At 37.3% G+C, this 25,455-nt stretch overlaps 2 protein-coding genes and 1 pseudogene across 3 annotated transcripts; all 3 read right to left on the bottom strand.

The window, feature by feature from the left end:
• Window positions 1–10,335: 10,335 nt before the first annotated feature.
• On the bottom strand, window positions 10,336–16,008 carry LOC145233123 (uncharacterized; annotated as a pseudogene). Its single transcript, XR_013861026.1, has 10 exons — window positions 15,336–16,008; window positions 14,831–14,909; window positions 14,603–14,771; window positions 14,023–14,172; window positions 13,141–13,260; window positions 13,007–13,075; window positions 12,027–12,142; window positions 11,537–11,684; window positions 10,918–11,234; window positions 10,336–10,629 (listed from the first exon to the last, which is right to left on the bottom strand). The product of XR_013861026.1 is annotated as an uncharacterized LOC145233123 (transcript).
• Window positions 16,009–16,077: 69 nt separating this feature from the next.
• On the bottom strand, window positions 16,078–20,192 carry LOC145233124 (bile acid-CoA:amino acid N-acyltransferase-like). The gene is made up of 5 exons (XM_080097783.1): window positions 19,582–20,192; window positions 19,433–19,528; window positions 18,774–18,874; window positions 18,296–18,533; window positions 16,078–17,405 (listed from the first exon to the last, which is right to left on the bottom strand). Exons 1-5 carry the CDS (start codon window positions 19,649–19,651, stop codon window positions 16,621–16,623), a joined length of 1,290 nt encoding a protein of 429 aa, XP_079953909.1. The 5' UTR covers window positions 19,652–20,192; the 3' UTR covers window positions 16,078–16,620.
• A 3,264-nt stretch (window positions 20,193–23,456) lies between these two features.
• LOC145233002 (bile acid-CoA:amino acid N-acyltransferase-like) lies at window positions 23,457–25,199 on the bottom strand. The gene is made up of 3 exons (XM_080097665.1): window positions 25,011–25,199; window positions 24,452–24,684; window positions 23,457–24,335 (listed from the first exon to the last, which is right to left on the bottom strand). Exons 2-3 carry the CDS (start codon window positions 24,501–24,503, stop codon window positions 23,770–23,772), a joined length of 618 nt encoding a protein of 205 aa, XP_079953791.1. The 5' UTR covers window positions 24,504–24,684; window positions 25,011–25,199; the 3' UTR covers window positions 23,457–23,769.
• Between the last annotated feature and the right edge of the window lie 256 nt (window positions 25,200–25,455).

Genomic DNA, 25,455 nt, shown 5'->3' with positions numbered 1-25,455 from the left:
TCTTGACAACTTCTTCATAAATATAGAACAAACAAGTCAGCAAAAATCCCAAGCAGTAAGAGATAGCTGCAAAGAGAGCACAATAGAAGGGTCTGTCTATAGACCATGTTCCTGCATCAACGCCAGTAGATATGTCCAGAACAAGAGCAGCGAACGCAAAACTAAACACGCCACCTAAACGACATAAACATTTTTAGAACAATCAGACGTTTAAAACATATTTTGCAATCTGTTCAACAAAAACGGACATCTGGTGTACGTATTACTCACATAGATGTTTACCATGGTAAATGATTTATCGACGTTATAGAACAAGAGGTGGTAATATATAAGTGTGCCGCGATCGCTGGCCATGTGTAAATCATATATAGTACACCAGGCCAGGCATAATAACAAATGTTCATTTTAGACGCAAAATGGTCGAAACTGACATGGGCAACATACGAGGCAATTTCACTTTAGTTTGGGTTAATACTGGGCCTGCGTAATTCAAGTACAAGAGTATCAGTCGCGAAAAGGCTTCTGTCGCGATCCCACCTCATGAACGGTTCAAGGCTAATTTCAGTAATGAATATACATTTGTCTTGGTTATAAACAAGAAATGTATTTTAAATAAAACGTCAAACATATCTTGATGAGATTGTGAACAAACTAAAATTATGTAAAATTTAAAAATTAAAAACGCCATATTTGCATTCAGTAAAGTTAAGCTATATAATTTCAAAAATTTATAACAAACAGTTTTGTTAGTAAATAAAATGGAAATAAGACAGATACGGAAATCAGAAAAATGTTGTTTCCCTTTCTACTAAGTTGCAAGGACAAATTCTTCGGATTCCAGAAGTTAATTTAAAATTGATTGAAAAGAACGACATAATTTAAATAATATACCGACTGGTTTAAACCAAATCTAAGTACAAACAAATAATAGTCCTTACCACCCAACAGAGCAAATGTCTTGGTAATCCATATCATTAGCTTTTGATATTTTTCACATTTTTTTTCCTTGATTGAACCCAGTGTAACAAAAAAAACAAGCACGAACAAACACAAGAAAGGAACTGATACAAACATGACCACAGTTGAGAATGCATTCATCGAATGACAATGTTGCCCTTGAAAACAAAAAACGGCCTATTTTTGAATTGTTAACATTGTTAAAACTCAGATACGGACGTTGGATCAAAAACACCTATCGTGGATATATGGCCAGAAAACATGTATTATGTAGGTTACACTCTTCTAAGCACAACTAGTTTGCAGCAGATGACCCAGCAACCTAAGATAGTGTTTCAATAATCTGAATCTTAATAAAATTCGGGTTTTGAAATGCCGGTTAGTTTACTAACATCCATCAAACAATACAGCACCGGAATACAACATCTTTTCACACGTTACTGCTTTTTGGCCCTTTGAATAAAAAACTAACCAAGTTGTATTTTGAAAAAAGATTAATAACCCAACCAGTGGTTCTCAACCTTTCGTGGACCGTGGCCCCTAAAATTAACTTTTAGGCCTCGTGGCCCTCTTCAAGTAACCCTGTAAGACCTGTGCGCCCTTAAAAATGTAAATGGCAATCTCATGTTGGAATTTAGTACTAATTTCGGCTTTAAACAGGTCGAATAGAGTAAACGAGAATTTGCAATCGTGAAAAACCTCAATAAAGACAAACAGTATGTGAAATAGTCGATTAAATTAGGGAAAAAAGTTTAAAAGAAAATGGCTTTTAGTGGGTGGTTGTGGTTAATCTACACCCGTCCCCCCTCTAACACAGCCCCCCATGGACCCTGGTTGAGAACCACCGACCCAAACCATTTTACGCATTGCAAAACAAAGTTGTTGCCTAATAAACAAGTCTCTGCGTTAAGACGAAAACAAATGTAGATATAACGCTCTTCCTGTTCTTTTTGAGCTGTAAAACTGTGTGAAAACTTACACCTCTTCCAAACTGTCGTTGGACTATCGACATTTATCCCAGTAGGTAGTGATTGTATTTTCCAACCAGGACACACTGTCGATAAAATTTGCAATATCAGACCAACAACCAGAAATATACCAGCGACTAGATCCTTCTTGCAACACGTCGTCATGTATTTTTGAAATTTCGGACCGATGCAGTTGTCATTACGAATTACATCCACATCCTGCTGTTTTTTAAGCTGTTATAAATAGAATATTTTGCTTTAGTAGTTTTTATTGTCGATAGAAGTTATGTGGCTGGTTTTTTCAAAGTTTGAAAGAGAATATTCTTGATCCGTGTTTCAAATATACCGCTATCCCATTTACGTGCAAAGAAAGCCTACACAGCACTCCTTACTACTTGGTAGAGTTCCACAAAAGCTCCGGTCCTCACAGCAATCGAGGCAAACAACAAACAAACCAGTACCATCGTCATATCGGTAACGTTGTTGTTGAAAACACCCCAGTACACGAATGTACATATAAACAACAGAAATCCTATACCACATCATAATAATAAATAAGTTATCGTTTAGACAACTTTCAGCAACAAATGTCAGAGTTTTTCTGTTTTTTTCAAAAAATATTCGATTTCTTCACCAAACGCTTCAAAAAATCATTCAGGGCCCATAAGAAGCCTCCATACCGTTTTTACTACCCTCATTGCGGGTTTTTACCAACCTATGACGATTTTGGCACATGTGAAAAACTGGATCGCTCGTGCATTTTCGATTCGGATTCTGAAAGTAAACAAAGAATACTTACTGGTTACACGAAACGAAATATGTCAAATATCTGACAATATTTACTTGATTTTAAAAAATGTAGCTTACTCACATAGTTTTACTTCAAGAAAACGGTGAAACGAGTTCGATGCTTTAAAAACTATTTTGTTCAGTTTGTGGCAAATTTAATTTAATATTAAGGTACACACTTCACGGCTTTAAACATCATAACCACAAACAAAACAATACTAAATCAGAGTCAAACAAGCCAGTACATTATTGTAAGACACAACCTTTCGACAGTAACTTGTACTGGTTTGTTTGACTCTAATTTAGTATTGTTTTGCCTTTCTGTCAAATTATGACTTTCAGTTTCGAAATTCAACCATGTCACCACATGAACTTTACGTCAAGAAAAGGGTGAATCGCGTTTAAAGCTTCAGTATCTATTTATTTAGTTTGTGAAAAATTATTATTTTGTTTTGGTTCAAAATCAAAAAACTTTTTCTTAAAAGCTATCCCTGTTTTTAGTTTGTGAACTTTACGGGAGGTAAACGTTGGCTAAGTTAAGGACTCACAGAAAAACAAACTTAGCCCAGAACTTAACTCTTAATAAAGGTAGCTCAACTCTTTCGCCCTGTAACTCATTTAGTGCTTACCTGCATTGGATTTTCAGTACCTTCTTCTGCTTGATTCGGCACATGCCTATTATTTTGACGATCTAAACACATGCTGGGTATTGCACCACCAAAGACCAAAATTAGTCTCACCACGAAATAAGTCCATCCTACGATACTTGTCATAAGTTTCGGAGCGGGAAGAATATCTATTGGAAAGATACAAAACATCATAGTTACAAATAAGATGTATAAAAATATCTTTTTCGGTTAACGAATAACCGAACGTACAGACAAATACTCAGTTTATGAGATGGTTTACATGACAATAACTACATGATGACATGAAACGAAACACACTTTTACTACTTATAGCAAGATAAAGTTTGTTTTCTCACATTGACCAGATGATGAGTTGCATGGACGAGTTCCAAAGACGTTGAAAAACATGCTGAGCGGCTCCAAATTTCGGCGAATGGGAACAAAAAACACCAGAATAAGAAAGATGATTTCGATCACGTACGCCAAATAGCGGGCCAAATCCTGCTCATTTTCAGAGGGAAAAGCCGTCTTTAATATGAAAACCGATTGAACGCAAAAAGCCAATGCGTAAAAAAGCGCAGCTATCCATCCAACAGGGAGCGCCATTCCTGGTTCCAACGTGTTGTCGTCAATACCTCTGTACATGTCAAAAGTAAAGGCAGAAATCGCAAAAATATAAAGTCCACCTGTAAAGAAATTGACACTTTATGCATGTTTAAAATCAAAATGCTTACGATAATCCGACCCAAAACGAGTTTTAATGTTTGCAGTAAATTTGTTGTTTTGACGAAACCTATAAGCCTGAACCCAAATTCGGCTTGAAACGCCCGGTCCGACTTACAACAATCATCGCCACACTGCATATCAAACAGAGCGACATAAGAATGATAAAAAAAAATAGTCAAACCTTGGTTCGTGGTGTCAAAACGAAAAAATAAACTAGGAAGGAACAAACCATGGTCCTGTTGTAAAAAAGTCATTTTTTTTTCTACCGCATTACCTGATGTAAACAAAATAAATCTGTAGATTCTTTTGCACCATTCCACTGGGGTTCCACAGGGATCACTTTTGCATTTGCCACAGTTACGAAAGCTCAGTAACTCCAATTTAGATTCGCCACATATGTTAACAAGTAACATTAAAAGCCCAATTAGGCCAAAAACAAAACAGAAGATCACAACACCAGAAAGGGCTTTGGTTGTTTTTTCCTGCGATTCTGAAACAAAATTAATTTGCCGATTTTTTTGCAAATTGCCCTACATAGACCATATGTTTCAAACTGTGATACTTCTCGACCCAGTTATGCGTTATAGCTAACTTTAGAAGACATATGAGTTTACGCGAAATAAAAATCACGAGAACAAAAAAACAAATATGACAAAAGCTAATTACTCCATCACCTTGTACTGACTTTGGTTGTGGTTTGCTGAAAGAATTATTTTCTGTTGGGTTGTTTTACCAACAATAAGAGGCCTACAAGTGTCGTGTGAACGATACTGTACTGGAAATAATCTTTACACGTAAACATGAGGTTTGTTTCAAACCAACTTAAAGTTCACAAAGAAATATAATTTTATTTAAATTTTGCTCACCAACTTTCCATACGATTGTAGAATTTACGTTCCATCCTGAAAGGCACGTTGTTATAAACGTCAAAATCCAAGCACATGCTAAAAATGGAACGGTCCATTTTTCCAAACATGTATCCCACGATACAACGTATTTCGTCACAAAGTCTCCTTCAAATTTCTCATCATACCTCTTACAACAAAAAATACACAGTCATGATTTTCATAACAAACCTACATAAGTTAAAAAAATAATAATGACATATTTAATGCCGGTAAATTGGTATGCTTAATAGCATCGTTACATATGCTCTGCGTGTATCCATATTTGTCTTTTAACTATTACAATGGGAAAGATTAAATTTGATCTGCATTGATCTGTGCGACGAAGTGGCTTGACTGTATTGTTGGTCCGTATGTTTTAATGGGTGCCTGTATGTGTAAAGTCGATGTATTTTAATGATTGCAAACTCTGAGTCGCTGTTACTCGTTCCGTTTTTTATATTTGTCGTTATCTTTGCAAAAAAACACGTTTCTACACGCGTCATACAACTCGATTGAGGAAAAGTTTGTTGCTCGCAATGATAGTTTTACTAAGCTCTGCACTAAAGGTGTGGCGCTTCACTGCGACAAAGAAAAACCAAAAGGATTTATGCTGATAGCGTTTTAAATGGTCGAAGTGTTACAATTTCTTCTAGTTAAACAGATTACAATTACCCCAAAATTAGGCAATGATTGATCTGATGACCACCTTACCGATGCGATTCTGCAAGCAACAGCAAAACACATGGTCAACCCAGAAAAGAATGCAACACCCATTGCAGCGGTTACGTCACCAATAGACGAGTCATGTTTGCAGCAGTAAAAGAAAACCGCAGTCATCATCATAATGCCTAAAGAGTAGAGGTGTTTTTTTATGCTAACATCCTAAAAAACACAAAAAGATAGTGCATTCATTTTAAACAAGCTTATTGCAACTATCGGTTGTAAATCGGCATATTGACCGCAAAAATGCTTTCACTTGTGTTGACAAATAATTTAACAGATATACACCAGAAATCCAGCATCAAAACACTTAATCGCCGTTTCCTGCATCATATGCTGCACATGTCAGCTTGGTACTGGTCTGCATGAACGCTTCAGGGCTGTACCCAAACAAAAAGTTATATGTCTATCATAAATGAATACTGGTCAATCTTGCGATGCCGTACTACATAGCCCGAGGAGCATATATGAGGGCAACGGTGCTTGTAATTTGATTTTCAACGGGTTCACTAATACGCCTGTGTGACGTAGTTCCGGAAATACTCTTGGCACAAGTTTAAACCCCACTACAGATTAGACTTTTCAGCCTACTCGTTCCACTTTGGAATGTTTGATGACCGACTGATTTGTTATGACGCCTTTAACGTGCCGGGTCTTTGATTTGAAAATAAGTGTGCTATGTTCGCTGGTCTGCATGAATACTTCAGGGCTGATCCCGGTTATAAATTTATGTTAATCGTAACTTGTTTCAATGCTCTACCCAGCTTTAAATCACCAACTGCAAAAGTAACGTTACCTGCGCATAACTTTATGAACAGTCCAGTTACCCAGCAGTGACTCCATTGAAGAAATTGCGAAACGCCCAAACATACAAAGTATGTAATGCCAACAGCGGAAAATCCTTTTTGGTCTTCAACCGCAATAACTGCAGTTAAAGAGAACGTATTTGTTACAAATAAAAATTAAGCCTGGTTGCATATAACGCTAATGCTCTAGTAGACAAACAATTAAAAAAGAAGTCTGCACAAAAATTAGGATCATTACGACGAAGGATTAATGGAACAACAAATAGTTTGCATATAATTTTATTCCTACAGCAAACGAACTTACATGGGTCCGCTTCAGCTGCACTTCGCTGAAAGATCACGAACCAGAGTTGCAAGCGGGCCCGAAATCTGAGCCCGAACCCGGCCCGAACCCGAAAGTATGAGCCCGAAGCCCGGCCCGAACCCGAAACGTTTTTGCGAAGCCCGTTTAGGCCCGAAATTTTGATTGACAGGATGAGAAAGAAAAAAGAGATAGACAACAAATACAATGATCAATAGTAGACCATGGGGTAAACAATACGTTTTAGAGTAGAATGGGCATTAGGTCAAAGCCAGAGTTTCTTAGCCGAGTGATTTTATTTTGTTTTTTTAAATGGCGGACACGGAACGTAAAGTCAGGCCCGTTTTAAGCCCGTTTTCTCACAAATACCTAAGCCCGAACCCGGCCCGAACCCGGCCCGAACCCGAACCCGGCCCGAAAAGCCCGGCCCGACTTGCAACTCTGTCACGAACACTAAGTAGAATGTACTCAAAGGCTGTTGTCCTTGATACGAAGAAACCACAAAACTACAGACAAAGAGTAAAACCCCCAAAGCAGTAAAAATGCCGTCCAGAATGCCAAAACATTGCGCAAGGGTACGTCCCTTGTTCAGACCTAATTCCTTGGAACGGTCTTCTTCTGAGGTTTGCGTCTCTTTATTATGTCCCAACAATGGAATCGGATCATCGAAAGAATTTTCGTTAGCCATTACTAGTTTTAACAAATTCTGTTACAGCTATATTGTGTAGAACAAAACGTTCTCAGAATGGCCGAATCGAACAAACAAAATTGGCAAACCGAATATTCGTTCCATCTCTATTCGTAACATGTTACATTGCCAAGGTCCTTTTTTATGTTTTCTATGTTTCCCGCCGGCAACCGTAACTCATTTGTATAGCGCAATATTGTACAATATGGTGACATTATCCAACACGGCGATTTTTTGTTTAGGCCTAATAGCATTCCATACTTAACCTGTCTAAAATCAATGGTTTAACACATGGGCGTAACTAGTTTTCCTTTATGAAAGTGATTATCTTCTATCATTGGATTGAATATTCGGTGAATTTATTGGGCCGGATCGGCCATTTTTGCAAAGATTCGGTTTCGGCCGAATAATTTGATGCAATTCGGCCGAAGCCGAATCTTTTACGAACACAAATTTAAAGCGTAAAACACGGCTTTTCTGTTTATTAAGGTACCACGCAACCTTTCAAGCCACACCATAATGAAAATTGAGTCACTTTTCATATATTTTTGTCGTTGTTCCCACTTTGGCCAAAACAATCCGTAATTCATTGGCAGGTTTCCAATCATGCTTGAGGCAATTTCATACCAACAGAAGTAAAATGAGGACAAAACACAACTATTCTGCACTAATTGCCTGGTAGATAAACATTTTTTCATATCAAACGCATTGCGTACGACTTCTAGTTGAATGTTCCAACGTGATTTTCTTCCTATATTGTTGTGTAAAACTATGACTTGTTGTGTAGCAATAAGAATGTAACTGCGTGAGCCTGCAGCGGCTGAGTATAACAGTAGCTAAATTTGAGCTTGTTACAAAAGACTGTTTTGACAGAAAACCGCGATCTCCCCTGCTGTGCTGTCTAAGCGCATAAAATCACGCCCTCTTCTGATTAAACGACAGTGCAGTATAAGCTACTTTGTGACGAAAGCCTTAAAAAGCAAAAATACTATTGCTATCTTGTCGAAAACAAGTTTGTCGAAAATTTAAATTATTTCAGAAAAAGAAATGCATAGGAGACTGAAAGCTTGATTTTAACGATGTCATAGCTTGATGATGTCACTGTTTAATTGACCAAAACCAAGTTGTTAACGACACGGTATGGAATACAAGCTGCGTTCCAAAAAGGAAAATTCACCGAATCTACAGATGGTATACATAGTTGCTATATGCTGCCAAACTTGTATAGTTGTAACACATGGGTGTTATTTAACTGGAAGCCCAGTCAGAAAGTTTCTAGTGCTATTTTCCAGCCGAAAAAATGTACCCCACATGTCCTTTCGACATCTACTTTCTGCCATAGTTGTCTAAATAGATCTACGTGAAATATATATTTGTGTTGTGCAGTTGTGTGGGCACTGCGTACCAGAGCCAAATTTGGCACATATTTTACGCGGAAAATGGTGGGCAGATCGCATGTAAGCTGCCGTTTACAATAATTTCCCGGTTCAATGTGGGTTGTTATAACCATCAGGCCAAATAAACAGACAGATTTGTTTTGTAGTTGGTGATTGTCGGGTTTTGCCATCATGAAATAAGGAGCACAACTCTTTAATTTTCACTTCCGTGTTTGCTTAGTTGCAATTCTGCATTTTTAGGGTTGTAGTGGTGTTTTTTTATGCCGAGAAAGATACAGCATACATTATCCGAAGTCGTTTGTGTTCTGTTACAGTAAAAAGATCATAAAAGTCTTACGATCACCATTACAAGAAACATTTAACGCCATAATTACATTTCGACCAATCAAGAGCATGAAAAGTTGGGGTCTAAACTATTCCAGAAAAAAATAAAATAATTGTACAGTTATTGGTTATAAACACTCGCAAATAAACGGTAACTTTTTGACTATAAACCTTGTCCAAACAAGTAATTCACACACAAAAAAACTTACAAATGCTAAACTTCAAACAGTGTTCTTCTTTGACATTTAGTAACTTATCTCTTTTGAATACAAATATTGCCTTACCGGTCAACAATGATGACTAATTAATTACTTCACTCAAGTCAAGGATAACATAATACAGGAGTTTAAAACCACACTCAGTTCAAATTGAAAACCGGCACACAAGTTACATCGAGCAGACACTCCATCCAAGCCATAAGTCCTGATCAAACACGAAGCACCCTGTTTCACCTTTGAAAATGAGCTGGAAAGGGCGTTAGCTTTATCGCGGCGGTATCGATACGTATTTCCTGTTTTCGACATGCAACCATACTCGATCAGGGATTTTTTGCGCGGCAAACATTAAACCTTCCGGCCAAGTTTTAGTCCTATTTGTTTTTAAAGCAAGCTTGCTTGTTTTAATAATTAATGTGCTACCCTCACGCTTAATCTACTCAACATCCGGCATCTACACTGGCAGCAGTAATTAAGTTTACATTTATACGTTTTGATACCAACCGCTTTAAACTCTTATAGCCAGGGTTGCCATCGACAAGGATGCTAAAACAAGGACCGCCAAAAAATTAAATGTTTATTTAAAACGAAACAAACGTTTTTGATAAATCTTTTCATTTATACTTACACTAACCATGACATATATTTTCTTTTGTGATGTCACGAAACTTGGGGCAAAAACGAGTTTTGGTGTGTTACGCAATTAGATGCCATAGAAAAATCATGGACGTTTTGTAACTGTTAGACAAAATCAAGACTCAAGTCCAAAACAAAGTCATTTCTTAGAAAAAAACGACGATATTTTTTAATACATTGCCTATCAACATAAGGACAGATCTTAGAAATAAGTATGGCAACCCTGTTTGTAGTATTGCGGTTGATTTAATGGCTACCTACAAGTTTTGATGTAAATGTATTACACTTGATGCAAAATGAGTCAAGTTTATTTACAACAAATTTTGTTCACAGATTAGCCGCTTCGTTAACCGTTTAGCATGAAAGTTCCCTTACATAGGCAGGACCCAACCTAATGGAGTTTTAACAATTTGTGGCAGTGACAACTTCCACCAGTACAAGTATATCTTTAACCCGTTTTCCGGGCAATTTATGGCATCCCTCCCTGCAGCTGATCCTTAAGAGCCAAGATACTGCGTCTCTGCTCGTCCGGTAGCATCCGATTTTGTTCTGGAGTTAACTGGAGGACTTGCATGATAAGAGCAGCCTTAAAATGGAATAGATTATTGTTTTTCGTATATTACAATACCCGCACAGTGCGAGTTTTGGTCAATATTAAAAACCATCTTCTTGAAAATGAAGATATTACCTATGATTAGCAACCATTTATAATCTGGCTGTTTTCTTTTTGAAATAATTGCAACAACCAATTGAGCATATCTTGACATAAGTTAACCTCTCCTGAAAAAAAACGGTTAACTTTTGACTTTCACTTTCTGGCTTGCTATGTTAACATTTCAGTGACTTGAAAAGCGCAAACCAAAATGGCACAGACCTTTTCTTGATCTTGTTCCGCTGATGGATCCATGGATGGAGGTAGCGGCTCTTCTCCAGCAGGAGGAGCTCTTCCTCTTCTCGGATCACTTCTTTCTCCACTAGGTGGCGGAAGATGCCGTAGAGGACCTCCATCCATTCCTGGTCTATCCATTGGGGAATTTCCAGGTCGATCCATCGGAGGTCTTCCGCCTCTGTCGATTAAGTTTTCCCGCGGAGATACACCACGCTCAAGTGAAGAACGACCTCCTCCCCTTTCCATTGAGTGTCCTCGGTCCGGTGGAGGTGGTGGACCACGATCTGGGAATCCTCGTTCATCTAGCAACAATTGAAATGACTGCTTGCATACGAACAAGAAAAATGACTTGTTTTGAACATTTTTGGAAACCTTCATGAAAATTTGGATTTTCAGCTGCTTAAACCTGCAATCTCCAACTTAAACGCATAGAGAAACAAAAGCCGAGGGATGCAATGCAGAAAAGCTTCACTGGCTCTACTACACGGTAAAGAAAAGTGTATTTCTGTACCGCTTAGCTACCTCGAAAAAACGCTTCACACCACCTGGAATACTTTTAGGTTTTAAAATTCTGATGGTTTTCGTTCAACACCTAAATACAAACCTCTTGGTGGAAATCCCCTACAAAACCCTCTGGTTCCATGTGCATTGGTCGGTGTCGATCCATCCTTCTATCCACTGGTTCACCCATAGCGTGGTCAACTGGCACCCTCTCAATTCCACGCATGTCATCCATTCTCCGTGGTGGTCCACTGTGCGAGCATAATATTACAAAAATGAAGAGACAAAAATTCTTTGATGCCAAAAAAACAAAATATAACGAAAAATTAAAAAGAACAGGCGTGCGTAGCACTTCAAAACAAATTGCCAACTTAGGTGGCCAAGCAATATTTAAAGACAGAAAGAAGAATAAGAGAGATTGCTGGGTGGCTGGGTTTGTCGTTCTAGTTACTTGATCTTATACCATCAACGATATAGCAAAGATGAGAAAACAAAAATGAAAAACAAGGAAATAGAATATAAAGTGCAATTCAAAGTATATTTTAATCTCTTGACATTTAAAGATTTTTGGCTAAAAACATCAGGCATCATACCGATCTGGTCCAACTTCCATTGGATGACCTCTACCAATTGGTGGTTCTCTAGGTGGTCTTTCGACATCCCTTGGTCCACCAAGACCAGGCAATGGACTTCTATTTGGTCGTACGTCCTATGATCCATAAACTAATCTTTAACTTTTCGCTTACAATTTATCCTAGCATTTGTTTCAAGACTTTTAAGTCGTTTGCATCAGTTATTTATAACTGGACATCAGTTTTTGAAAACACATGTGACTAGAGTGCAGTAGAGAGGTAGTTGTCAGTGAAGAAAACAACATTTCTATTCAAATTCAGAATATATGTGTTTCTAACACTATTCAGCAGTTAGGGTTGGTCTGACAATATTGTATCGATACTTGTCCGATACTTCGGTGGTATATCGGGCCAAATACTGACACCTCAATAAACGAGTAAACGTGTATATGTCTGTTGCTAATTTGCAACAATATGCCTTAATACTTTGCAATAGTCACTTGACACAAACTTCGAACACATAAAACTGAAAGCGATTCGCTTGTCAAGAATAGCCTACTCTACATTGTTAAGTTATTGAGCTTTAACTGAGATTACCCTAATTGTGGACCCTTACAGTGTTTTGCAAAAGGATACTAAATACTGCTTTGAAACAGTCAATACAGACCTGCAAAACAATATCTAAACGTGGCTGCAAACAAAACACTTTGAATTCTTTAATATTGCCCAAAGTAACTCCTTGGTAATAAAAACGTTCGATAAGTTTTTATTACAAACTTATTTTTCATTGTTCTGATATAACATGGAAAAGCTTTAAATAGAAAATCAACGAGATTTTATTCAACTAAGTATTGGGTATCAGATCACAGTACTTTTTGTGTAAAATATCGGGAACTGGTATCAGGTTTAAAACTGGGTACCGGACTGACCTTAGTCAGCAGTTGTTGGTTTATTACCTGCACATCGAACTAAAAAATACAAATGTGACCCAACTAGCTTACCTGTTCTGGTCTGGGACCCTCAGATGCTGGTATTAATGGCTGAACTGGGTTTTGTCTGTGTAGCATTTTCTAAAAATATGTGCATCGCGATTACAAAGTGTGATCAACTTTATTGAACACATACACTTGCTTACCATTGCTATTTCTGGATCCACAATTCTCATGACAACTTGGGCTTGCAACAGGGCATAAGCCAACTGAGGATTTTGCAGCAACATATTACGAGCCTCAACAGGATTGTTTTGAATGCATTGCTAAAATTAAGTTTAATGGCATACAGTGTATGTATGCCATACACCCTAGTCCTATTTAGGGTTAAAGTTTAAACATGGACAGTCGTACCAAGCAAAGCATCACTATTTTTACACCTAAAACTCTATCTAACATTCAAAATACTAGGGACAACATGCGGAGTAAAACAAACCTAACTAAAAAAAGTGAAAGGAAAGAGGTAAGTGGCAAATAGTAAATTACATCAAATGGCATAAGAACATCACCTATCATGTTCTTATTGGACCAATTAAACAGTTTTAGCTCTGTTATGTAAACTAGGCATGGGTCAAATGAAAGTACCTAGTTTAGAACCAAAAAAACTTAATTATTTATTTGTGATGAACCAAGAACAGTTGGAATGTCAGAAGCTGTTTTTTATTCCGCTTAGATGATTAAAATGTACTGGAATTTCACTAACACACAATAAAGGCCTAAAAAGAACAAACCTAACTTGTTTTTTTTTAGTAATCATTAAGCACAAGGAAGTGCAATTAACATAAATACACTGCCAATATTAAATAAGCTAACTATAGCCCACTAATCAATATGAACAGAACCTAGTAAACTGACAGCGAACTGACACCTTCAAAAAATATATGAACAGAACCTAGTAAACTGACAGCAAACTGACAATATGAACAGAACCTAGTAAACTGACAGCAAACTGACACCTTCAAACAGCGAATAAAAAAGCCAAAGGCATTACTAAAAAACGTTTTTAATAACAGATGCTATTAACTTACTTTCATCTGCTTCATGAGCTCAAACATTTGCTCTGGGGGAAGACTTGCAACAGCTTTACTAATTGCCTCTGGGGCATCTTGTGAAGGTGCTGGCTCTCCATATTCAGATTCTACTGGTGGCCCCATGGCACGAAAGTGATTTACTTCCTCCTGTGCAGTATATATACAAAGTTACACAAGTCTTTCTGAAAACCATTTTGTGAAATCTTTCTTGAAAATGCTTTTGATAATACTTTTACCAAGCATGAAAAAAGTGTATGCATTCATTTGTAACACAAGCTCCCATGAACAGATAAATTATAAAATTTTACTTCCCAACAGTTTAAACTGGAATTGGATTTTTTTCAATAAAATTGGTCAAATTTCACATTTCCAAATGGCAAAATTTTGTAGATAAATAAATATATTTGCAATGAGGCAATTGGTACTAATCGTAAACAAGTTTATTTTTCGCAATTACATAACTGGTAATAATCATAAACAAACAAATCTAGATACCCTAAAGTTTTTAAAAGCCTAAAATTACCGGATTTCATTTACAAAAAAGTTTGCCCACGAACATTGGAAATTTATAACTTGCCTGAAAATTGTTACGGTTCTTTTCACTTGTTGCATGGTCAACCCTTAGTGGTCGACCATGAAGTTCTCGCCCATTCAAATTTCTCATTGCACTCATCGCTGTTTCTTGGTCTTGATACTCAGCAAAGCCATAACCTTTTGGTTTACCAGATTCTCGATCGAACACAAGCCTTGATTGGAAAAAGAAGCATGAATAGTCGAACTAACTAATAACAATTCAACAAGTTACCGAAAACTAATAACGTTTCCCACTTCATTGAAAATGTCCTTCAATTGTTCCTCTGTTGACTCATATGGTATGTTTCCAACTGTAGTGAAATTGCAAAATAATGCATTATCTCAGACTTTTAGATAAAAACAAGACACAAAAATAGCCTAAATATAGGTGCACTTCACATGGAAAAGATTTCCAACCTTCCGTGGTTGCATACCATTTTAAGGTTTTTTCATGCCTTATTGTCATGCCTTAGAAAAAAGTATTCAATCAATCAGACAATTGTTAATACAATTTCATAATGTAGTGCAACAAAGAGCACATTGATTCACTATCTATAAATGCTTGCTTTCCATTAGCCAATAAATCAAGAAAAAAGCATTTTACGCAATATTTCGTAAATCATGCTTTAGCTTCGAAATTGTACAAAACGAAATCATTCAATGTGCTTTTTTGCATTCTGCACATACGGTACTTATATGACTAACCTAAAACAGAATATATTATTAATTATACTTACCAAACACAGATCTTACAGATCGCTCATAACCAACTGGATCTCTGTCCCTTAAGCTCATCATATTGATAAATTTTCAGTTACAAATCGAGTATAAAATGAAGACAATATAATATTTTCCAAACACACGAGTCGTGATCACTAGTCCATGACGAACAATAATAGTCGGATGACCTAAACGTATTTAAGTTACCGGTATCATAACAAACTCTCACAAAGATAAGTTGAGTTGAGTTTATTTCGCTTGGTGAAAGACGACATAGCGACACAATTGCACTAAAACAATCACCAAGCCGGAAATAGCTGGGCAACGTAAAAACGTTATGGAGCGCATAAAAGTGTCGGGCACAAGTGGTGGATGAGAGCCAAAACGCGCTGCAGCTACACTGTCAAGTTATTGTACACTGTAGTCTTAATTTCGTTTCTGCATATTAAAAAGGATACAAAATAATGAACGAACCTGTGTCTCTGGATTAGGGAATTTTATTTGTGCAGAGTGCTTTTAGTGTTTGGTTATCGTTTTCGTGAACTACTTGCGCCTTTTGTTGCGTCTGGTAGGGATAATGCGTTAATTTAACGCTGTTTTTCCACAGACTGTCGTGGACAAAGTAATGTATCTTCTTTCAGCGGTTCGTATCTCGATATTTGGGCGATATATGGGAATTTGAAAGTTGTTCAAAAAAGAACACTTTCATCTAGTTACAACAGAACAGTTTTGTATGGGGAACATTGCCAACAAAAGATACCATGTCATAAAAATGCCTTTAATAATTAATGCATGTCGTTGCTTAGAACTCAACAGTTTCTATTGCAAAAACCACAAACCAAAAATAACATAAAAAAATCAAGTGGTCAAAAATATAAATATTACACTATTTGAACAATGACACTAACATGTGTTACATAATATAACTTTCTTACAGAACAGTTTTTCATCCAAGACAACACAAACTTAAGATATGATAAAAGTGAAATTAAAAATGAAAACAAATAACAAACTGATAAAAATTTAAGATGAAATATGGCTTGGACAATTAAAGTACATTGTTGCTTACAGTAGAACAGTGTTTTATGGGAAAAACACCACCAAATTATATCATAAAAAACAAATGCTTAGTATCATGAACTTGAAAAATAAAAACAAATCTATACCACACTGTTGCAAACATAGTTTGTCAGGAGATTAAAAAAAATGTCTGAACAATTTAAACATGAACAAACAAAAAATTAACACAATTATACAAAATATAATATACTACACGTAAGAAATAAAACTATTTTCCTAATCTCAAAGTTTACATGTTGGCATCCCTGATGTTCTTTTTAAAAACTTTATTATTGCTCTCCAACTGTCAATTTGTGCCATACTATGAGGAACTTTGGTGCCACCCCATTCCAAAAATGGAGCTACTACAGATGGACTTCTGACACAGAAGGGGGTATATGCTGGTTCAAGTAGGTGACCTGCACCTTGGTAACGGATAATAGTAAAGTCTGGGTGCTTTGCCTTCTTCAACAGTTGTTCGGCATGATTACAATAGTGCTCAGAAGGAACATCCTCATCACTTAATGAAGCTATTAGCAGATATGAAATTCCATGTCTGTTGTAAAATTTAAAGATAGCATTTGCAAGGGTGTCTTTGTTAGAATCGGTAACCATTGGAAAGAAATTTCTTGTACTCATACCCTGATGCTGATTCAGCTTTGGAGACTCAAGCAGTTCAGAATCTACACAAGGCCACACTTGTTCATTGTACTGATGTGAGTTGTGTATAGGCAATATTGCACAGTTTATTGCAACAACTGATTTAACTCTGTTCAAGCAGTCAGCCATACATAAAGCAAACTGGCCACCTTTGCACACACCCAATACAGACACGCCATTGTCGCCTAGCACAGCTTTGTGATTGCACAAAAAATTTACGGCTTTTTCAAACATTTCCATGTGAATGTGAAAAACCCAGTTTTCAAATCCAAAGTATTTTATGTTGAATGTTGCAAAACCATGTGATGCTAAAAGTGCAGAATCAGATTCAAGTGGATTTTCCATTGCTCCAAGAATGCATATAACACCTGAAATGGACATAGAAATAAAAACTAAATTATAAGGTGTGACAAAAAGACCATAATATTCAATACTTTTATGACCTTTTTTGTTCTTGCACTGAGAGTTAAACTTTAGTTGAAATTTAACTTTTATTTTATCATCTTTATTGCTTTATTGACACTTGGATGTTAAATTTCGAAAAGTCATGGGCTATAAAACAAAAATCATCATGGTCTCTGCAGGTCTCTGCAGGTCTTAATAGTTATTTTAGTTGCAATCACTGTTTATATGCAAACATAATTGTTTAGTAATAATAATCCTAAACCGATGACAGTCTAAAATAAAAACAGACAAACATGAACAATAGCGGTTTTATATTTATTGTTTCTTCCAATACAAATTTCTTTAGTAGGTAATAGTGATGGGACGATACCAGGTTTTGAAGCGAATACTGAGTATGAGTACCATATGTATATACCTGCGATACCGAGTACGATTACGGAGTACTTAAATGTAGTGTTGTACTTAGTTGTATATCACTAGCTAATTTATCTGCCATGGCAGAAGTACAGGTGTGCACACACACATGCCAAAAAATATAATCTCCATGCGATAGCGAAAAAGATATACATAAACTGGTGGAACTTTTTTCCAATTTTGTGCTGTCCGAAGCAAATATTGGCATAAAGTTGTCCGTATTCTTATGGTGTAAATTGGCCTTCAGTACTCGCACATTGGTATCAAAAACTGAGACAAAATATTTTGCTACCGAGTAAGAGTATCGATACCACTGAAGTCGTTCGATACCGAGTACCGGGTACTTGTCCCATCATTAGTAGGTAACATGTAATTCGGTTGCAGGCTAGGTGTGATTGTGGGTCATTGATAAGTAACATTGTGGACCTAGATAACTAACCTGGAAATGGACCCTCTCCGGGAGGCAAAAACAATGTCCCCTTAACACCATTTTCATCCACCTTAATTCTTTTCATCCCAGGTTGCATGTACAACCGAGTAACTTGACATTTTGCTATTACATTGATATCATTGTTGCTAATGAGATCATGGATGGTATTGAATTGCTTGTCATACACCCTAATGGTAAACAATTTGGGTTTTGTAACATCTTTCACCAAAAATCTGACAAACTTTATCTGCAAAATAAATAAAAAAATAGTAAAACAGGACAAATTCAAATTTTTGGTTCATGCCTCATTTTTATGTATGTTGTCGAAAGCTATGAGAAAGCAATTGTACTCCAATAATGTATGCCACAAAAAGCAATAATTTCCTAACTGATTTGCACTGGGAACAATGTGGAAATGGATGTGTATTCTTAATCTTGAATCATAATAACCACAAATGTATAGTACATTATTTCCCAAATCACTAACTTTGTTACATGGTGATGGTTCCATTGACCAGAAAAGGCCCATTTTGTCCTGACCTCTGTATGTTCCAGATAAGCATTCCTGTTTAGCCAAATCCAATTCACCTGTACCAGTTTTTTTAATGTTTAGTTCAAGTAAAAATGATGTATAAACCAGGGAGTTGAACCACTTGTCATATGGGTTCAGGTTCGGTTCGGGTTCGCTTGGTTTTGTTTTTAAGGGTTCGGTTCAGGTTTTTAAATGTATATTTTCAGGTTCGGGTTTTGTTCCGGTTTGGGCAAATTATCCAGTCCGAACCGGTTTGCAGTTTTTAAACCGGTTTAATTTTTTATTCGTTTCAATTTAACTCTACCCATCATCTACCTGGCTTATCAAACTCCAAAAGAATTTTGCCCGGGCACTGTTATTTTTGACACACCCTATAAGTGTTATCTCGCGTATTCTTCAGTGCGCTGTTTTGAAAAAAATAAAACAGACTGCATTTTTTACTGGTTCGGTTCCGGTTCGGGTCCAACGCCAAACAAAATATAGGGTTCAACTCCGGTTCGGATTTTTAGAAAATCATAATTAGCGGTTCGTGTTCGGTTCGGGTTGAATGAAAATAACCGCTCAAACCGGTTCAGTTCCGGTTCGACTCCCTGGTATAAACTAACAAAGTATACCTGTACTGTTTGAATAAAACACTCCAAAACTTTCAAATGCATTTTCCCCAGAAAATGAGGTAGCTCTTACTGTTATCAGATGATCTGGTGGCAAATCTGTCAAAAATAATCTCATGTACAATAAAAAACTTAAAAGTATAGAAGTTTACCTTCTACTTTAATGTCCACTTCCGAATCTGCAATACTTGGCTGAGGATGTACTGAAATAGTGGGACTCATTTTAGAATAATGTGTGCTTCTTCTCCAAACTAAAAACTAATATCCAGTGTTCAGATATTTTCTCAGTTTTGACTCAAGTGGAAAATCACAAAAAATACATTGAGGAGACTTTGACATTTTTACACTAAGGCAGGGGTCACCAAACTACGGCCCGCGGGCCACATCCGGCCCGCGAGGTCATTTCATCCTGCCCGCGACCACATTTTTTGGTTTGCCAAATCGTATTGATAACTTTGTAACATTCTAGAATTAATCTAACATTCGAAACATTCTAGACTACTCCTCACACAAGTTTTCCTGTCGTGATACGTACAAAAATATTACCAAGTTTCATATGATTACAACGCCCAGGATTGATCCAAAGCTAGTTTGTTACGTCACAGACAAGATTATAAATATCAATTGTGCGAAAACAATGTTTTGTGACGTAATATACTAGCATTGCTCGTAAGATGAGACAGCCCTATACTATTTAATAGTCGTATCCAGATTTTAAATGGGATTGTAGAAAGGCCATATCTTGCCGCACCGAGAAAGAAAGGGAAGTTTGGAAAGACAACGCTAGGACCTGTAAACTATGCGGCCCGCGCGAATTATTTTTGATCTCATCCGGCCCGCAGTAAAAAAAGTTTGGTGACCCCTGAACTAAGGGATCAGAAAAAAGGTGCTATGTCATGTTTGTTACATATGTATGCCTTTGAATGGACTTTGGAGCCTGTTAATTATTAGCCAGTTTTCCTCCTTTTTGTTAAAAAACGAGTTATCTACATTTTTTCCTAATGTCACATGCTCACACAAAATGGTCTATCGTGATTAAAAATGTTTTTATGTTTTAGTACAAAAGTAACCTGGCTTAAGATATATCATGCATATAATTAATCCAATATTTGAAACTTTATGCAAATAATTATTTTCTATTTCCAAGATTTAACACTAACGAATTAAATGATCAACTTTTTCCAAAGTATTCGGAAAATAGCCCATGTTAATTTTAACGTACGCAGGGACAGAAAAAAATCACATCTCAAACTGTAAACAATAAACACGAGTTCGTTGGTGTGTCTTTTATAAAATAGGGTATTTCCCTTTTGATGTTTTTTGTCAGCGTCTGATTAAAATAAAGAGTAAATAATCTCTATGGTCCGATTACCCACGTACAGCAATCAGTTACGAGCTGCACGATATCGTTTTTATTTTCAGTAACACATCAAATACAACCAGTAATTGATTGGTTCAAATCTTGAGTTTGCTGAGGAATGTTGCGCAATAAATAGTCAGCTGGTGGTGGTAGTTACTTGTAAAGGAATGGGGAACCTGTCGTCATTGGGGTAGGCCTACAAGTGCGGTCTTTGATGTAGCTAGTAGCAGTGGCGTAGCCAGGGAGGGGCCAAAGGGGCCATGGCCCCTCCCAAATTTTCAAAGTTGTACATAGAAAAACTTTAATTTAGTGTAGTTTTGTCACTCATCATTGTGGTTTCGTCTTTCAACTATCAAAGGAATATATAAATTAACAAAAATGACTGTTGGCAAGTCACGTGTTTGGTAAAAGCACGCCTTACGCCGAGCATTAGCAAAACGTTGTATTAGTTAGACAGCAAACTATTTGGCCCCTCACAAAATTTTCGTCTGCCTACGCCACTGGCTAGTAGTCAATAAGGTCATTTTTAGAAGCATTGAAAAGTGATCGACAAAAGATATACCTACACTACCTGTAAGATTTCTTGCCTCTAGCGGCGCCAAGCTGTTACGTACGGGTGCCAGGAATATCATCCTGGCATTGCTATTGACGCAACAATGACTTTGTGACGTCAAATCCATTGTGGTGCAATTACCTTGTGCGAGAACGCTTGGTTATGTGTTTTTTAGGGTAGATACTTTAACACCAAAAACTAGCGGCACTGGAGTCCGGTTTACTTTAGGTCAAATGACAAATAGTTTATGATACTTTATAAGTTCTGTTTAAACCAGGGGTTCTTAAACTGGGGGGCGCGCCCCCCTAGGGGGGCGTGAGGGGTTCGCAAAGGGGGCGCAGCACAATCTGGCTGCAAAGTTTTCACTTGCAAACAATTGTAAATGAATGCATAGGAATAATGTCGGCGCTGACTTCGAACTCATATTGTTTGGAAATTAAAGTAAACTCTTCATTACTGTGAAATGGATGTCCAGCCCACGAGGCGATTTTTATCTGGGCGCCAAGATCTGGTCGTTCTAAAAATCCATTTAAAATATGTTAAATTGTATAGTTAGTCTCATATTACAAGCAATGCTTGTATATTTCGTCACAAGTAACAAAATAAGGCAATTATTTGCGCACAGTGCCTAATGCGCGTTATTTTTTGGGTTCGAATCCCGTTTAATTTTTATCATTTTTTTATCTTTTTTTTTGCAGACTTGTAGAAATGCCGGCGGTTAGGGCTATTAGGGTCAGGTGAAGGTTTAAAATCATAAATAACGTTAAAAACAAGCATTTCCAAACATTTGACCTGACGTTACCTTCTTGACCTAAAGTAAACCGGACTCCAGTGCCGCTAGTTTTTGGTGTTAAAGTATCTACCGTTTTTAGTGTCTGCTACTGCTATGTGCTGACCACATGAAAGTGAGTTGTGCTAGATAACTAACGGATATCTGCTTCTCTTCGTAAAAATAGCAAGTTAGCTGCAAATGTGCAAACTGTTGTCTCGTTTCAAAACTTGAGTTGTATCTAAGTGAATTGGACCTGTGAACTTTGCGCTGAGCATCGTATTATCGCGACCCGGTTAATTTACTGTGGGCAAGATTCGGTTGGCATCGATCTGTGCGACGAAATGCCTTGGTTGCATTGTTGTACGACGGCATGTTTTAATGTGGTGGCCTGTGTGTTTTATGTGTTTTACTAATTACGGCTTATGATATTTACCAGGGAGTCGAACCGGAACTGAACCCGAACCCGCGAACCGGTTTGAGCAATTTCATTAAACCCGAACCGAACCCGAACCACTAATTACGATTTTCTAAAAATCCGAACCGGAGTTGAACCCCATTATTTGTTTGGCGTTGGACCCGAACCGGAACCGAACCATTAAAAAATGCAGTTTGTTATATATTTTGTGATTTTTTAAAAAACAGCGCACTGATTAATACGCAAGATAACACTTACAGGGTGTGTCAAAAATTACAGTGCACAGGCAAAATTATTTTGGAGTTGGATAAGGTAGATGTAGTAGTTGTGAAACGAATAAAAATTTGAACCGGTTTAAAAACCGCAAACCGGTTCGGACCGAATAATTTGCCCAAACCGGAACAAAACCCGAACCCGAAAATATACATTTCAAAAAAACCTGAACCGAACCCGAACCCTTAAAAACAAAACCCAGTGAACCTGAACCGAACCTGAACCAATATGACAAGCGGTTCGACACGGATATTTACAGTGTAAAAACCGCAATCTGTGATTACCAACTGGGAAGTCTAATGCCTGGACCGATCAAAATTTGTTACGTTATTTGTTTCTCCCCAGAAATGCGTTTGTCGCTGCTCCTCGTTCTGACTTTTATTATAAACTTAGTATTGTTACATTTGCAGAAAAACGCGTTCATTGCGCGTGTCATTCAACTTGGTCGAAATAAAATTCTGTTGCTCGCACTGGTAGCTTGCCAGGTGCTGCACTGAACGCTACACTACCAATTGTTGTCTGTTTCAACTGGACCTGGTTGTTCTAACAACGTTCCCTGTAGCTCACAGGTATTCTACGGTTTTGCACACAAGTTTTTCGCGCGTACGAAAGGAAAAAAAAACAATCACACGAATCAAATGCTTTTATTCTGCATTTATCAAACAAATGACCTAAAATAGTGCAATTGGGTAAACACTTTTTTTTAACACATCATGTAGGCCAACAAATATCCCTCTTCAATACATTATAATTTAGGGCATGGTTGACAGAAAGTTCTATTTAGAAAGTTAATAGTTGTGCTCCAACAATCGATCTGGGCCTTGCAATGGGGGATTTTACTTCCACCCATTTCAAGAACAACCCCCAAAGAAGATACTGGATTTCTAACACAAAACGGTGTATATGGGGGCTCCAGCAGAGGGCCTGCACCTGGGTAACGTACAATAGTGTAGTCAGGGTGTTTGGCTTATTTCAAAAGTTTTTCAGCAAAGTTGCAATAATGTTCAGATGGCACGTTACTATCAGAAAGACCTGCTATATACATACATGGCACATTGTGACGCTTGTAAAATTGATACAAAACTTGCGAGCGTATTTTTTCATCTACTTCTGATACAAATGGAAATGAGGTTCTAGTAACACATGCACCATACTTGTTAATTCGCCTTAGATCAAATGGATGTGTAGAGAATGCTGGCCAAATTTTATCGCCATATTGGTGAGAATTGTGAGCAGTTAATATAGGTGCATTAAGAGCTATAACAGATCTTATCCCTCTTAAACAGTCAACCATGGATAAGGCAAGTTGACCACCTTTGCACAAACCAACAACCGAAATACCCTGATCTACACTTACTGCTTTATGATTCATCAAAAATTTAACGACATTTTCAAACACTTCCATATTTAAATGGAAAACATAGTTTGTAAAATCAAAGTATTTCAGATTTAACGTTGCAAATCCGTGGGATGCCAGAAGTGACGCCTTGGATTCAAATGGTGCTGATGCTACGCCAAGCATACTTATAACACCTGTTAAAATAAATTCTTGTGAGCAAGTTTACTTCACTGTTGTTTTGCACAACATTTAATTTCTTTATAAAACAACAAAGAAAGTTATTGTTCTTTAATAGTATTAACCAAGCTACCTGGAAACTGTCTATTTCCTGGTGGTAAAAATAAATCCCCCGTCAGCTTCATCCACCTTTATACGTTTTGTTCCTGGCATCATATGTAACCTGGTTGCTTGGTACGTTGCACAGACGTCTTTATCATCAATAAATGCAATATCATGCAGACTCGAAATCTGTTTCTTGTACACATTTAGTGTAACCAATTGCGGCTGCGTAACGTCCTTGACCAAAAACTTTGCTGCTGTATTCTGCACGAAAATTAATAAAAATTTTGATAAAAGCACGATCAGTCATATGTACATTACATGCTCACAAAAACAAATCAATGCCAACTAATTTTAACAACTGTAGGATGAGAGCTTTGAACTAATTTATATTGTATTTCCAAAAACACAAGCCATGTATTTGCATTAAGCGACCAAACTTTTTGTTACTTTCAATAGTATCTCTGAACAAACAAAGACTACCCATATTTTAGATCGTACTGCAAGCAAAATAGTAGCAACAGCATTCCAATGACGCCAATTCGTTTTAATAAGATGTAAAGATAGTATGAAATACTACAAGTAACAACCTTATTGCTGGGTGAAGGATCCATTGACCAAAATAAACCCATTTCATCAGCACCACAGTATGTTCCAGCTAACGACTTTTGACTCGCCAAATCGATTTCACCTGTCAGCAGTTTGTTTTAAAACAATAACCAAGTTCACACACTGACTAACCTTTGTCGCTAGACTGAAATATTCCGAAGCTTTCAAACAGAAACTTTCCTGAATGCATAGAGCAGGGGCGGGCAACATACGGCCCGCGGGCCGGATCCGGCCCGCGACGGGGTTTTGAGCGGCCCGCAGACAGTTTCCGATCTTACATGATAATGTGGACCGCGGCTACAGTCTGTCGCAATTCGCTACTACTTGCTTACTATGTCAAATTGTAGTTGTAACGGACAGTAACGCTCCCCAATAGCAAAAAACTTTCCCGCCGTTGTTACCATTGCACCATACGTCCATTGTACG

The sequence above is a fragment of the Phallusia mammillata genome, chromosome 6 (genome assembly GCF_965637545.1).
Source record: "Phallusia mammillata chromosome 6, kaPhaMamm4.hap1.1, whole genome shotgun sequence".
Classification (NCBI taxonomy): Eukaryota; Metazoa; Chordata; class Ascidiacea; order Phlebobranchia; family Ascidiidae; genus Phallusia; species Phallusia mammillata.
Note: the sequence above shows the minus strand (reverse complement) of the source record. Positions and strands in the feature narration are given on the sequence as shown.

Excerpts from the sequence above, each read along its gene's own strand:
- LOC145233124 (XM_080097783.1), bottom strand. The coding sequence starts at position 19,651 with ATGAGTCCCACTATTTCAGTACATCCTCAGCCAAGTATTGCAGATTCG. Across the intron at positions 19,529-19,581 it reads AGTGGACATTAAAGTAGAAG|ATTTGCCACCAGATCATCTG; the intron begins GTAAACTTCTAT and ends TATTTTTGACAG. Across the intron at positions 18,534-18,773 it reads AACCATCACCATGTAACAAA|ATAAAGTTTGTCAGATTTTT; the intron begins GTTAGTGATTTG and ends TTTATTTTGCAG.
- LOC145233002 (XM_080097665.1), bottom strand. The coding sequence starts at position 24,503 with ATGAAGCTGACGGGGGATTTATTTTTACCACCAGGAAATAGACAGTTT. Across the intron at positions 24,336-24,451 it reads AGGAAATAGACAGTTTCCAG|GTGTTATAAGTATGCTTGGC; the intron begins GTAGCTTGGTTA and ends TTATTTTAACAG.